Source organism: Coccidioides posadasii, chromosome 1 (genome assembly GCF_018416015.2).
Source record: "Coccidioides posadasii str. Silveira chromosome 1, complete sequence".
NCBI classification, from domain to species: Eukaryota; Fungi; Ascomycota; class Eurotiomycetes; order Onygenales; family Onygenaceae; genus Coccidioides; species Coccidioides posadasii.
This window is the reverse complement of record NC_089407.1, coordinates 3463309-3477645: the sequence shown is the minus strand read 5'-3', so window position 1 is coordinate 3477645 and position 14337 is coordinate 3463309. Positions and strand designations below refer to the sequence as shown.

Below are 14337 nucleotides of genomic sequence, written 5' to 3'. Positions count from 1 at the left end.
ACCAGGGCTTGGAGCGGACTCTTCTGAAAATGCGGAGCCTGATGTCGAGCTGGAGAACATTGGTTCGTGTTTTTTTTGGTACGAACGGCCGAGAAACACTTCGTAAAGCCAGCGGGATATCCCTCGTGCTTGATTGTCAAGCCAGGTGGAACGAATGACACATACCGGGAAGACGCCAATCTTCTAATCGTGGTAACCATAATGTAGTTGGTGAATTAGAGGACCAATGCGAATGATTCTGAATGAAATATTCCGCAAAAGCATCTCCAGTCGCTATAGCCCGACGTGGGTCCCTTCGATATTCAGCGCAGTCGATCGGAATCATATGCTTTGTAAAGTTGCTGTGCTGCAAGTGACTAGAATTATAGACACACTTTTCCGCTGCATTGCAGCAAGCCAAGTTATGGCTGATAATGGTGTCTCCGTGGGATAGAGTGATACTCTTACTTGCTTTTTAGTTGATCGAGGGGGAAAAAAAGAAACCTCTCGTGAGTGCGATGTGGAATCTCTGATCCACATACCAGTACAAAATAATTCATAAGGAGGCCGATTGCCGCAGCTCGCGAATGATCCAAGGCAAAGTTCCATTGCAAACAAAAGAAAAATTCTCGAAAAGCCCCATCTGAAGACGAAATAACCCCAGCGATCGCGAACGGACGTAAGGACCATCTCCGACTCGTCAGTGTCAACATTCATCCGCACCTCCTGAGAAGGAATAGTAAGGGCACAGATCAGCCAGATGTCTCCAGTATGGCTTCCTTTCAATGATGTTGTACTCAATCCTGGATGCTTATAGGATCTCTTCAGCTGCCCGGTGTACGCTGTCCAACATGCCAGGCGGGTGGCAAGGAGGTTTGGGTTATTCCCGGGAAGAATTGCCATGTATGTGGCACGGAGTGTTAAATAGGCTATGCGTATGGGTCCTATCAATATCGATGTTAATAAGGAACATGCTAACAACAGCTGTGGTGACAAATACAGCACAACGTTAAATTCTAGAGCCAAGGCCATCAAAAGGCGACATAACGAAAGGGTGCCAGGGGAATCGATTGGACCGGCAGGAGATGGTTATCAGCGTCATCTCAACGTAAGGTTTCGGACTCATGGATCAGATATTTTGCAAGCCTGAATTTGTATTGGAATAAAGATGAAGCGAACCGGTGCTGTGATATCTGAACAAAGGTCTTTTTTCTTTCTTTTTTTTTAAAAAAAAAAAAAAAAAAAAAAAAAAAAAAAAAAAAAAAATAATAATAATAATAATAATAATTGCGGTGACATGAAGGTATGAGATAGCGACTTCCACATTTTTAAGAATGGTTAATGGCGCGAAGTGTCCACTATGGGTCTCTCGCTTTTTATATATGTACTTATTTGTACACGTCGATAAAATCAAGGCCAATGCTTCAGTTGGACTTGCGAGTCGGACGTTTTCTGCAATTCGCGTATCAACCGCTGTGAAGATTCCGGTATCAAAAGATCGTTGTTAAAGTTGGATATATCTCCGAAAGTTGGCGTGAAGTTGCCCCCTTGGCGCATCGTGCACGGACCCGTATCTCAGCCAAGAGCTGCAGCAAGCGAGAGAGGGCCTAAGAATGCCCAAAGCGCGGTTTTTGGATTCGTTGTCGGGTGAATTACACGACTGTTTAATCCCGAGGAATAGCGGGCGCTCCAATTTGTCGGTTAATCACGATCTGCTGGGCCTGTGTAATGCGCCCGTTGATAGCCTGCATCAACTGATGGTATCTTAAGGCTTCTATCGAATTTGGGCCCTAACGACGGAGAGACGACTAGCCCAGATGCAAAGACCGTTCTCTCCATCCAGCCAAGTGCCCAACCCGCTTGGTTTGACACGTAAATTTGACTTTCGTATCAGATATGTAAATATCCCACTCAGATAGGCCACTTTGACATGGAGATCAGCGTCATATCTGCGTAAAAGCCGTCTATCTCAACATCTTCCTTCGGTCCTGGGGTTAATTGCGGAAGGCGTGAGATGTGCTGACAGCAAAAGCAGTGATAATAGACTATCAGAAGATTTCGTTAGTGAACCAATTCCAAGAGTAGTATGTCGGCTGCTCACTGACAGCTCGCCCCCGATAGCACGCATGAAAGCCAAAGAAGGGCGTTGTTAGTTCGCTGTAACGCCACGAAGGAGAAGACGGACATCAAAATAGGGTTGCGCCGAGCGACTGGAACCGGTCGGATTCGACTGCCCATTGGATCCCTGCATCAACGTCATGTGATGCTTAGCTTGATTGGAACCCCAGGCCATCAACGTTCATGAACGGTCTCCATGGAATTATTCCGTTTTTGCGAGGGACCTAGGGAATCAACGAGCAGAGTAACCAACTGTAAAAATATCCATTTCGTTATATTGCAAAAAGGTTGAGTTGGACATCATGACGAGTTCTGCTCGTGCACAAGACGAGAACCTTGTCCGTTCCTGGGGATTTAGCACTGTGTTTACATGGAGAGATGAGCCGTATGTTCCTCAAAATTTACATGTAGTGAACCGGACAGCCACAATCTGACACATCCCTATGTGTACCGCAGAGACACGTATTATCCCCCGCATTCCCATAACGGTCTCACCACTCACTTAATTCGGCATGGCACGTTAACAATCGCTTTTCCGAAAGACGGTGGCGCGAAGAAAATGTACGGGCCAGGTTCTAGGATCGACGTGGACGCAGGTCAGTTACATGAAGTATGGATAGGATACGAGGGCTGTGAATATGTCATCGGAGAATGAGTTTTTTTTCAGAAGAAATTCCATGCCGAGGATCACTTGTAATCTTGATTTAAACCAACAATGGAATCCATGCAAAAGCAGTACCGATGCCATCTCAACATTCATAATTTTCCGTTTCTTTCATTCGGTCATTCGTTTTGATATCATTTAGGGCGCACTCATCGACCACACGGTTGCCTAAACGACAAGCGAGGCTTGATGCGTGCCCTGAGACCGTCTCAGCTCCGAGGCCGTCATAGCGCAGGGAAATAACACCGCACATCAACGTGTTTCGAGAGCAGAAGTGGATGGCTAGCTATTTCACATGGCTGGGTAAGATCGAAGAGGTTTCCCAAAGCTCATTCCAAGGCTGGCGTTTGTATTTTGCGGTGACCGGTCCGTGCTGGCCACTATATTGTCTGAAGGGGATAAAATTGCAAACAGGCTCTTTGTTCTCTCGTAACGGCTGTCAAATATGTATTGTTGCTGTCGCCATCTCAGTCTACATATTTTTTGTAGAACGATTAACCCTTCTATCGGCAGCAATGAAAAGCTAGCGCTATTCAGAGGAATATGGCTCTTCAAAAACATGGAATAAGCCTACCGTCCACTCCCTAAACTTTCGTGCTGACTCCGGGAGCAACGTAGTCCTGCTGTTTAGTAGACTTTCTGTCTGTTCATAAATGTGTGCTGGGAGTGGAAGCTCCTCCAAGGACGCCGAGGATGGGGTACCGCTTTCCGGGTTCAACAGTGTCTGGATATCGCTAGTGTGCTGATAAAATAACTTCAAAGCTCGCTGGGCGCTTGTTGCTAAGTCATTATTCTTGCATTCGTTGCCGCCGCTAGGAGAGCCATTGGAGACATCGCTGTCGAGATATGAATAGCGGATGTCTGGGTTGAATATCCAAACCTGCGAATTTTACAGTCAATGGTGGTATCATCAATGAATTTCAGGGTGATCTTACCAGTATTCCATTATTTGTAGCACTATTGTCATCACGATGAAGAATATATCTTCTTGCACCGGTTCTCTCAATCTTCTCGAGAAGTTCCGCAGAAATAATCATGTCAGCCGGGTATATTTCGCAGTCATTAGCTAAAACACCACCCCCAGAACTATTCTGTAGCGGCCGCGAGGCCATCAAATCCGATTTGAAAAGAACTAGGCCATTGATCGACGGTTGCATCTGGCCAACGATTCCTAGGCATTTCGTGCACCGCACAGGCAAATGCGAGCAGCGGCTTGTTTCTTCTTTTTCTTGCCGCCGCTGACGCTCTGCGTCTGCGGCATTCTTTGACTCATCTAATGGAGGAACCTGGGAGGAAATTATGCATTAGTATGGAGTGCTCTTTTGATTGCCTATTGTCACCAAAAAAAAATAAAAAAAAATAAAATAAAAAAAAGGAAACAAGGAAATTTTCGACCTCAAACTATATCAGCGCGGTCAGGAAAGTGAAGGTAGGAAATCTACGGAAAAAGCAGGACAAATGCCATAAGAGAAAATTCAACTCGCGGGCTCATGGTCCTCCCCTGCCGTTTGATTTTAAATATATAAAAAGGGTTGCAACTTCCACCGGCTGGTTTAGATTGAGAATAATTGCATCGACAAAGAGGATGCGTGGGATGGGTTGCAGATCCACCACCAACCCAAAGCGCTCGCCCTCTGCTTGGAGCATACATGTACCTCAGCTTGTATCCCACGGACCCCAAAGCTTTGGGAACGTCTACTCCGAGGTGAAATACGGCCGGGCTAGCGATTTCTTTTACCATTGCATGTCCTGAAACACAGATCAACCCAATTCAGTATCACATAAAGCGATAACGAAGCATACAGGAAAGGTGGCGGCAAAAAAATCCATACATCGTGAGGGTAAACGATGAGGATAATATTCACCTTCACCCTTCTGTATACTTCAAATCTGCTTTTGCTGTGCATCCCCGAATGGGATTGCATTTCAAAGAACACACTGGGAGGAATTTCGCTGTTATTTTTATTTAATCTTGGGCAGCAGTATCGGAAACTAAACCATGGAGCTATGGAGCCACAAAGCAGCGGTACCGATTCAGATTCCTTCTTTCTGCCCATCCCAATAGACCATTCTCATACCACAGAGGAAATATTGAGCTATTATGTGACGGCTGAGATCATTCTCATTTGTTTTGGAAAGGAAGTGTGATGCGAAATGGAAAGAAGCACTGCTTACCATGGATTCTACCCCAATAGCATTGGTTTCTGTCACGTAGAAGTTCATAACATCAACAAGCACTGTATCAGCCTGGCATACAGTGTGGTTCCCAGCACCATACCCTTTTGAAGCAGCGCTCTCATTGTGAGTGGACATAGGACCATTATGCGTGACTTTATCTTTATGATCTCCATCTTCATGTGAATCCGGCTTATGGCAGTGCCAGATATCCATTAACTCCGCCCAGTTTGCACTTGGTAAATCCTTCCATACCATTCGGTTGCCTCCCTGGGGTTCCAAGAGGATATTTCCGCAAGCTCGGCATTTTATCCGTGTTTCCGCAGACATATGTTTGGCAGACCACGGAATCTGGGGAGTAGATGCATCGCGGGATGGAAAACATTGGTTACCCTCGTCGACCTGCAGACGAAAAGAAAATTCCCTTTGGTCTATATTGCTAGCACTTCCCGGTTGAAGCGGGAAATAGCTTGGTGCACTGGGAGCCACACGAGCGGGAAGTCGTAGGGACCGCTTTTGATCACCGACTGAAAGCAAAAGCTCATCTCGAGAGGGCACAACTTCAAGGATATTTTGGGTTTCGCTGGAGTTTGGCAAGTCGGCCAGCGTCACATAGACCGCGATCTGGGAGATATTCGGAAGAAACTCAGCATACAGCCGCAACCTTGGTGCATATCGCGTCACCATTGTATTTGTGAAGCAGGCGGTTCTGTGGGGATGAAGCACTGCAAGAAGTTAGTAAAGGTAAAGGATATTCGAAACCCAAAAAGGCCCGACATAAAGTGTTGTGAATTGTGCTTATGATGCACAGCGAGTTCAACACTAATCAGTCTTTGGAGGACTTCGTACGGAGTAAACCAAACAGGCGTTAATTACTACGGAGTACATTAGTTCGTTATTCCTAAAATGGCTAGATTCACCAAGTTAGTTAATACCATGTCAAAGCTTCCAATGCAAACACAGAAAACATCAGTAGTACTCCGTACAGAAGATTCGTGAAAGCAACTGCTCCGACACCATTTTCATCAGTACAAACATTTTTATCACCCTCTTTATTTTTTTACTTCTTTTATTTTTTTTATTTTATGGTTTGTTTTTGTGAATAGAACCTCTGCGGATGCTAAGGAGAGTTTCCCACAGAGAAGGGATTTCAAGGTTTTGATACCATAGGGAAATCAATGTCGGGTTGTAACTACACGAATTTCATACAGAGTAAACTCTGTACGGAGTATACTCTGCACATACAAAGAAATGCAAAAATCTCGGTAAATCTAAATATATAGAGATGGAGATGTAGGAATCTAGGTAGATTTGAGTTTGGGCCATTCATTCTCATCTATGATGGTAATTTGGAAGATTGTAAGCACAGGGTCCTCCGTATGCCTAGTGATTTGACGACGACGACGGCGTACAAGCTGGTAATCGCCTCAAACTCCGAATAGCCCACCATAGCTCTGCTTCATAGACCACCCCATCCTTGAAATTCATCAATAAATTTCAGCGCTGCTCGTAAATAAAAAAATTCACGATCTGCCCAAGTCTTCTCCGCCTCCCTCATTGTTCGTAGAGGTTTGATATAATGAGCTGATGTAGACATCTTGTGGTGCAATGCATGTTGACTAACCCAATTCCAGTCCCTTCCTTCAAGGTCATAATCTTTGATCGCATTTATGCTTGAAGCGTTAAACTGGGGCCGGAGTTCGGCTATGTATAGCCCCAACGCAAGCAGCCACCATTGCCGAAGCAAGTTCACATGATACTGGGCGGGGATCGATGGGAAAATGATACGCAGAGCATGGGTGGTGGTTAAAAGGTGAACGAAGAAGAAATTGTGAGGTTTTGCACCACTATTCACGAGTAATGCAGTTGCAAAACGCTGGATGGCCTCGAATTGTTCGGTGGCATCGGCAACGTCCCAGGCGGCCCAGTGATTTAGGAGCGGAGCTTCACCGGATTTGAAAAGAACGTCGAAATTGGCCACTGCTGTGGTCTCGAAGAGACCATCAAATGCCTTGTCATTCTGTACCCTGTTAATGATCTCTAAGAGAGAGGTTGTCTTGTAAGAAGATGCAGAGCGTAGGTATGATGGGTTATCCAGATATTTATGGATGTCACCATAACACGATGCAGCCATTGCTAAGGCTTCCATCGCTACCTCGCGATTATCCATTTCATACGCATAGCCCAAATGAATAAGCGGGTGCCCAACTATGACCATGATCAGAGCCATAAGCCACTTGTAAGGTAGGAAAGCTTCACTCACAACCAGATATCAAAGAATTAACCAGAGGCATTTTATGTGCGCAGAGGTACTCCTGGGCCACCTTTTTCCAGTCATACCCACAGCGCACAACTTCATCCTCGAAAAAATCTAAATATGCACGTTGGTACTCTCTTTTTCCCAAAAATTCTCCCCAATCAATGTCTCCGATCTCGCCTGGAGAATCAGCCCATTGCTCCAGCTCTTTCGATTCAGACTCATACAGCCGATTTAAATGCTCAGAATCTCCGCCAAGCAAATATGCTGTCGAGAGCAGCTATATCCCACGTAAGAATTGGCCCTGCTCAACGGATGGGTTGTCACTTACATGTGGCATGTGATTATAAAACAGAAGCCCATTATACAATATAGAAAAGTTCGCATGATTCAGTTTGATTAGATGTTTCAAAGCCCTTGCGGCCTTCTCCTGTGCCGTTTCTACATTATGGGTTTCGGTGACGGGGACCCTGACGGTGTGTTCAGCTGGTGGTTGCGAGAATTGTCTGAATGAGGGTATGAGGGACGAGAGTTGGGACAACATGGCGGGGGTTGAAATCAAGCTATGCAGGAAATTGAACAGCACATGGAGGAAGATGGGAGTTAGAAACTTTAAACACTGTAACTAACTAATATAAATACACCGACAAACACCCTCCAAGTCTCGAAGCAATGTCATGACCATCAGTGACCCCCAACTAAGGTTGGGATTAAACGCCCCAACACAAGCCGCTGACACGTGATGGCCACTTTGTTCCAATTTAAACTCGGAAAGGTCCTTTTTGGTGGAGTTCCAGAAGGTGTGGCAGACCGGGGACACAATCTTGGCAGAATCACTCTATCTTTGGTCAATGGAACAGGATGTTTAACTTATACAAAGTAACTCGATTATCAATACATTGCCATAGAGAACATAAATCTTGCCGCCTAGGTATACACAAGTATATATTGTCTTAGAAATCTTGGGACTCATAAAACCACCAACTGGTATAGCGCGCACTATCCTGATGTGCATATAATGTCATTTCCATTTATTTCGACGCGTCTGATGAGGGGAAATAATCCTTTTCTGTTGGTTCCTTCAAGTGGTCGGTCCGGATGATATATTCATCGTCATCATCATTGTCTTTCGGCATTTCTAGTTTCCCGTCTGGCTGGTGCTCAACTTGTGAAACAGCGAGCCCATTCATACGCGAGGGGCCTTTAGCCGAACCATTCGTCAGAGCAAGTTTCGCTCGCTCTTTATCAGATTTCTTCGCCGTATCCACAGACTCAAATGTACGGCGCACGCGCTCGAAGTGTTCTAGTTCTTTTGCACTGTATAAATCGGTTAGTACCTATGTGGTAGATTTCAGAAAATGGAAGCCCATACCTAACACTTGGAACTAGCTCCTGCTGCGCCGCGAAGAAATCTTCCTCCGTTACCATAACCGCAACATCCTCCGGGCTTGCAAGATGATCAAAGAAGTATGCTGTGCTTACAGGGCCGCCGGGAAGTGCGTTGATCTTCTCATCCACGGCTGAAGCTTGGCGCGTGATGGCCTTGAGCATAGCATCAGAACAGAGTGCATATAAATCAGCTCCAGTATATGTAAACGGTAGTCGCTCTGCGATGCGCCCCAGCGAAATATCAGGGTCTAAGGTAAACTTTCGAGTGAGCGCTTCCAAGATAGTGGTTTGTTTGGCATGGGTGTCCGAGACACCTAGGTAGAGCATCTTGTCAAAACGACCGGGGCGGAGCAAAGCAGCATCCAAGAGATCCGGTCTGTTAGTAGCACCAATGACAAAAACGCCACCGCCATTTTCGTCACCGCTGCTCATACCATCAAGCTCGGCAAGCAGTTGGCTGACAATACGATCCATAACACCACCGCTATCACCTTGGTTGCCACGCTTGGGCGCAACTGAGTCGAGCTCATCGAAGAAAACAACGCAAGGCCGTGCGTCTCTTGCACGCTGGAACACACGTCGGACGTTCGCTTCCGACTCTCCAATATACATATTAAGCAGCTCCGGGCCCTTAACGGAGAAGAAGTTGAGGGAAAATTCGGTGGCAATGGCCTTGGCCAGTAATGTCTTTCCAGTTCCAGGAGGGCCGTAAAACAATATACCACTCCGCTTTTTCATTCCCTTTGCGAAGAGCTCCGGTCGTTCCAGAGGCAGTTGAATAGTCTCCATCACAGCATCTTTTACATTGGTCAGACCACCAACGTCATCCCATGTGACATTAGGAATCTTCGGAGCGCCAATGGAATCAGCAAAGTTCTTACGGGCGGCATCGACAGCTGCATCGAAGTCAGCCTTCGTGACGCATCGCGCCGCGTCCCCGCCGGAAATCTCAACATCTATAACCGTAGCCTTCGACCCTTCAGGGCTACAGGCAGCAGCTTCAGCAAGTTTCTCCAGCCGGAGCGTCCGTGCAGCCACCGCTCTTTCGACCACGTCGACTAAGTCACCAGCGACCAACGCAGCTGTTTTCACCGCAACCGAAGAAAGATCTACGTCGGGGGAAAGTCTCACGCCCAAATCTGCGACGGCGTTCTGGAGAATGCCCTCTCTTTCCTTTTCTTCCGGAGCGGTCATTTCCAATTCATGTGTGAACAAGCTTCGAATTCCCTCCGGAATTTTCTCCACATCTGTAGTGGTCGCAATGACGGCTCTAGCATCAGTAGCAATTTCTTTCATCGCTGTGACCATCCTATCCGCGGTCAAAACCTCAATATGTTGAATTAGAAGAGCCGTACAGTCTGCACCACATGCAAAGGCTCTATCTGCCCTCGCTTTTAAGTATGCTTCGGTTTTCACATCTCCACCGTTCGCTCCACCTTCCGCAAGGATATCGTAAGCATCAATTGTGAAAGTGTGGAGGCCTATATCTGCACATGCATTGCGTGCAACTGTTGATTTCCCAATACTCCGCTGCGTAGAAGTCAAAAGGATGACGACTGGTTTCATGCCAAGCTGAATAGCTCGAGGGCTCGTAGCTGCAGCTATAAGATCCCGTACTCGCCGCTGTGTTTGAGAAATATGTTTCCTCGGCGGCTCCATTAAAGTTCCGCGAACCCCTGGCTGTTCAGTATTGGAACGTGGGAGTGACTTCACACCCAGCCAGTACTCCCAAGTGTTTCCGTGAGTTTTTGGCACAGTGCCGATCTCGCTTCCAGCTTGGACCATCCTGGTGTTGAGACAATCAATTATCGCCACACCACCCCACTGTTCTTGTTCTAAAACATCGGCAGTCTCTCCGGTTGGCGTTGCAACATGACTGACCCGGAACCAAGCAACTCCAATTTTCTTTGCTCCGCTTGGTGTACAAGAGGCAGAATCAGAGGAAAATTCAAGTTGCGCCATTAATTCCTCATCCTGACCAGCAGCTTCGGGTGACTTGCTCGTTGAGAAGATGGTTTTTCCCAATCCCTCGTCCACACTAATGCCGACAATATCACCGCTCTTGACTAAGCGTCGTTTCAATTCGAAATGGCGCTTTAGAGCCCCGAAAAGTGCAGGCTGTAATGCTCTATTCATAGAGAGCGGTGTCGAAATCTTTAACAACGTAACTTCTTTAGCGACCGGAGGTGCCTTGGTGGAACCACCTTTTTGCTGGCTTGGACCAAGCCGCGAGGCTGTATGAGGTTGGTGAGGCGTATGCGTGGGCAGTGGTGATAATTTCAGATATTTAGGATTCTGCATGTTATGAAGCAGAATAGGTGGAACCAAAACGGTAGGTGTCAAACTATGAGAGGGCATGTGTGAGATGCTTGATCGTCTATCGTGGTTTATCGAGTAGCGCAATTTGGGTGGTGAAAGCCCCGAAATTCCGTAGACTTTCGCGATCCTCCAGTCGTCGGATTCTCCGGTTTCTCCCAATCCATTCAGACTTCCAAACTTCAAGGAGGCGAGCATATTGCGCTGGGGCTCCCCAGAAGCTTCAATTCGAACCCAATCCCCAGAAAAGCAGCCAATTTTCACAAGAGCCTGCACATCGACGAACACAAATGCCTCTATGTCATCGTCATCTCGTGGTTTTGGGTGGAGAATCTCGTTCGAAATTTTGTCCAAAAGGCATTCCGCACGGAAAACTTTCCCTCCGAGTCTTCCCTGGCGTGCAGTACCGGATGTAAAGCCAGAGAGAACCGATCCCGGAGTGTGGACATCGTATCGCTTTCCGCCCGGTCGAGGAGTCGCTGATGACAAGACCGACATCACCCCAGAGGGCTGCTGAGGCAACTCAGGAGCGGCCAGCGAAATCATGTCATCCAATGAATCATCAGACATTTCACTTAGACTATGAACAGATGCATCCGTATCTGACTCGTCTGGTGGACTTGCGCTTTCGAAATCCGTGCCACTCTCTACTGGCCTGTCCTCAGCCGCGGAGTAAAATTGCTCATTTGTGTCTTCCCCTTCATCTTCCGCGACCTGATTTAGAAGGTTAAATCGGGGGGATGTTAAGCCTTTAGTAGTCCGAGATTGCTGCTGCGACCGACTTTGGATGAGCACAACTTTGGTTGTGGGGACCAGAAAGCCCTGCGAAACGGGCTCACAGAAGGATATTCTCGCTGGAGGAAGAGGGTTATGGGTGATTGGGTGAGGAGGCAAGGGAAGCGGCATAACATCACCCGCGTGTAGAATCTTCTGAGCAGACAGTGCTCCTCTAACAGCGGCCATCAGCCGTTCTTCTCTCTCCGTTCGTGCCTCTTTTGAGTTCGTTTCCGCTACTCGAACTGGGACAAGCGAGTTCGCTTTCCCTTTTGTCCATAGACGACCACTTTCACCATTGAATCCGCCGCCGAATCGGCTTTGCACTTCATCAAAATCGCGCAATAGATTTTTCTCAACCGTTACATAGACAGTATCAAGATGAAGAGGGGCAACGTCCAAAATGTAAATTTCGATTCCACGATGTGCAAGGAGCGAGTTTCTCGGCGGGTCAACAGTCTGCAAAGCTTGGAGAAAGGACTGAATGGAATTTCCAGTGACTGGAAAATGCACAGTCGAATGCGATATCGTGGTAGCAGCCTTTGACTTATCGTTGAACTGGGTGCGAACCGGGATGATTGTCCAAGTGATATCCTCGACCGCAGAAAATCGCGGTATCCATGGAGCCACAGCCACGTATAATGTATCGGGAATATTTCCTGCATTTGGATTCACGAATCAATGTCAGAATTTCCAGTCCCCTGATCTCCACAAAACTGCACACAGGTTGCCCAAAACGTACCGCTTGTATTCAAGTGAGGGAAAAGGTCAAGAACCAAATCATCGGAAAGCACACCAATATCGCCTTTTATTCTATGATCAAGAATTAAACGGCCCGAAAGTGGTTTCCTGTTCGTCGGTTGTCGCAAGAAACGGGTCTTCCTCCGCCGGTCCTTTTGCGATTCTGGCACATGGTGCAATTCCCGCCCCATCGTGTCTATTGGCCTCATACACCAGCTTAGCAGGCCGTATCGCGCCCTGAATCGGCAAATGTAATGAAATTTTCAAGGAAACGATACAGATCAAGAAGCCACGAAAAAAGAACCTTGGGGGTTGGAGCTTCGAGAGGGAGAGCCGGAGGTGAGATGGACGAAATGCGGGTGGAAAGCTTAATTCGGTAGTCAGGCTTTTGGACTTCCGATGCCGAGGTTCCTTAGTGGAAGATGCAGCCAACGAGCAACAGACTGCCAATCAACAACAGGCGCATCTACCAGTCTTTTCAGTGGCACATGGCAGTCTGAACATGCTCTACATAACGTAGATCAGTACGGAGTAGTGGTCAGGTACTCTTTACTCTGTACACGGCATAATTACCAGGCCGAAGGTTTCTACCTTGCAATTTCCCCTGAGTTCCTTGCCACTCGAATTCAAATAAAACAGAGACCCAACAACTATATTATACATTCAATTAGTGGAGAGCAAATCACGCTGATAAGTGGTCTTCTACTCAGAAAAATTCTTTCAGCACAGGGTCTTCAGCTATTGTGTCCGAATGCGCCTTGAACCTCCCTGGAGAGTAACATCACAAGAAACAACAACTTAGAAAGGCGGCTCATCACACATACTGAAATGAATGTATTCGCCATACGACGTACTACAGACTTTGTATATCGGCCCTACATTAATTCGTCCATAGAGCCTCCTTTCTTAACCGGGATACGGGAAGACTCATAAGGGCTCCGGGTCCACGCAACGTATCCTCACAATTCACATGGATTTGGAAAGTGTACATTTCGAATGTAATTCAGCCACGCCATACTTTCTATTTGCAATTACCCCAAGGTAGTCAACGCTGAGGGATTGGTACCTTGCAAGGAGGAAGTTCTACCATTTGACGACATTGCCATTATTCATATCCCCAGCTTTCCGCCTCATAGGATATGTGCATTTAAATCATTTGTCCTCTCCAGTTCAATGCAAAAGAAATGCTGGGCCTAGAGGCCATATATGGAGGAGCTAAACGTCTAGAGTACCCAAGGCGGGATCCGCTAGATCAGATGCAAGCAATGGAGATGGACCTAATCCGGAATGCCGGTCTTTATATTTCTCCGCCTCCCGAAACGCTCTAAATCATGTGACTCCGTGATTCCGTCGCCAAGACCCAGCTCCAAGGCCAATAAGCTTCCACGAATTTAGGTTTGCAACAATTATAGCTGAGTTCAGTGGGTCTGTAGGCACTTCCTGACCACTCAGAGTAAAGGAATATTTAGAAGCCAAGCACCAATCAGTCCAGACCATTCAACTCCTCCGTACTACGGAGTACGGGGTAGAATCAATTTGTTTCTTCCGCCCGTTTGCCAAGGGGGCAACCCTGCCGCCACTGTTCATCGGATCAACAGCTCCAGCTCCTTCTTCCCAGCCCCGCCCCGCCCTTCTGCATCTTCGGATCTGGTTCATCACTGCCAAATGCAGACCCTTACCAGCAACTTGGGGTCTTCGTCTCTTGGCCACAACAAGCTGGCCCCAGGACTATTATGCAAGGTGACGTGACCTTTCGTGAGATCCAAAAATGGAGCTCAAGTGTTATCATTAAGCAAAGAGAGAACATCCCTAAGAGGTCTCGCTCCAGGTGACCCCTGTGCCAAGATAGCCGGCATCTCATCGCTCTCCTGTTGTGGCGGTATGGTTAACTTGGGCTTGAGCTCTTCTTACTCCTGCACCCAGC

The 14337-nt window shown here is 47.1% G+C and overlaps 4 protein-coding genes across 4 annotated transcripts; 1 reads left to right on the top strand and 3 right to left on the bottom strand.

The window, feature by feature from the left end:
- Nucleotides 1-2306: 2306 nt before the first annotated feature.
- D8B26_001001 (uncharacterized protein) lies at nt 2307-2847 on the top strand. The gene is made up of 2 exons (XM_066123411.1): nt 2307-2482; nt 2554-2847. The coding sequence occupies exons 1-2, from the start codon at nt 2400-2402 to the stop codon at nt 2750-2752; spliced, it is 282 nt and encodes a 93-aa protein (XP_065979485.1). The 5' UTR covers nt 2307-2399; the 3' UTR covers nt 2753-2847.
- A 443-nt stretch (nt 2848-3290) lies between these two features.
- Nucleotides 3291-5623, bottom strand: D8B26_001000 (uncharacterized protein; the record flags this gene model as incomplete). Its single annotated transcript, XM_003070823.2, has 3 exons — nt 3291-3641; nt 3697-4047; nt 4937-5623. The coding sequence occupies 3 exons, from the start codon at nt 5621-5623 to the stop codon at nt 3291-3293; spliced, it is 1389 nt and encodes a 462-aa protein (XP_003070869.2).
- Nucleotides 5624-6251: 628 nt separating this feature from the next.
- Nucleotides 6252-7871, bottom strand: D8B26_000999 (uncharacterized protein). Its single transcript, XM_003070825.2, has 3 exons — nt 7525-7871; nt 7200-7473; nt 6252-7144 (listed from the first exon to the last, which is right to left on the bottom strand). Exons 1-3 carry the CDS (start codon nt 7735-7737, stop codon nt 6396-6398), a joined length of 1236 nt encoding a protein of 411 aa, XP_003070871.2. The 5' UTR covers nt 7738-7871; the 3' UTR covers nt 6252-6395.
- Nucleotides 7872-8076: 205 nt separating this feature from the next.
- PEX6 (peroxisomal assembly protein) lies at nt 8077-12650 on the bottom strand. The gene is made up of 3 exons (XM_066123410.1): nt 12415-12650; nt 8566-12331; nt 8077-8510 (listed from the first exon to the last, which is right to left on the bottom strand). The coding sequence occupies exons 1-3, from the start codon at nt 12620-12622 to the stop codon at nt 8225-8227; spliced, it is 4260 nt and encodes a 1419-aa protein (XP_065979484.1). The 5' UTR covers nt 12623-12650; the 3' UTR covers nt 8077-8224.
- Between the last annotated feature and the right edge of the window lie 1687 nt (nt 12651-14337).

What these genes read in the sequence shown, in the direction of transcription:
- PEX6 (XM_066123410.1), bottom strand. Translation starts at nt 12,622, where the DNA reads ATGAGGCCAATAGACACGATGGGGCGGGAATTGCACCATGTGCCAGAA. An exon ending in CCCTCACTTGAATACAAGCG is followed by an intron (nt 12,332 to 12,414) that starts GTACGTTTTGGG and finishes ATCCAAATGCAG; the next exon opens with GAAATATTCCCGATACATTA. An exon ending in GAGCTAGTTCCAAGTGTTAG is followed by an intron (nt 8,511 to 8,565) that starts GTATGGGCTTCC and finishes CGATTTATACAG; the next exon opens with TGCAAAAGAACTAGAACACT.
- D8B26_000999 (XM_003070825.2), bottom strand. Translation starts at nt 7,737, where the DNA reads ATGTTGTCCCAACTCTCGTCCCTCATACCCTCATTCAGACAATTCTCG. An exon ending in TTTATAATCACATGCCACAT is followed by an intron (nt 7,474 to 7,524) that starts GTAAGTGACAAC and finishes CGTGGGATATAG; the next exon opens with CTGCTCTCGACAGCATATTT. An exon ending in TAATTCTTTGATATCTGGTT is followed by an intron (nt 7,145 to 7,199) that starts GTGAGTGAAGCT and finishes TCATGGTCATAG; the next exon opens with TTGGGCACCCGCTTATTCAT.
- D8B26_001001 (XM_066123411.1), top strand. Translation starts at nt 2,400, where the DNA reads ATGACGAGTTCTGCTCGTGCACAAGACGAGAACCTTGTCCGTTCCTGG. An exon ending in TTTACATGGAGAGATGAGCC is followed by an intron (nt 2,483 to 2,553) that starts GTATGTTCCTCA and finishes TGTGTACCGCAG; the next exon opens with AGACACGTATTATCCCCCGC.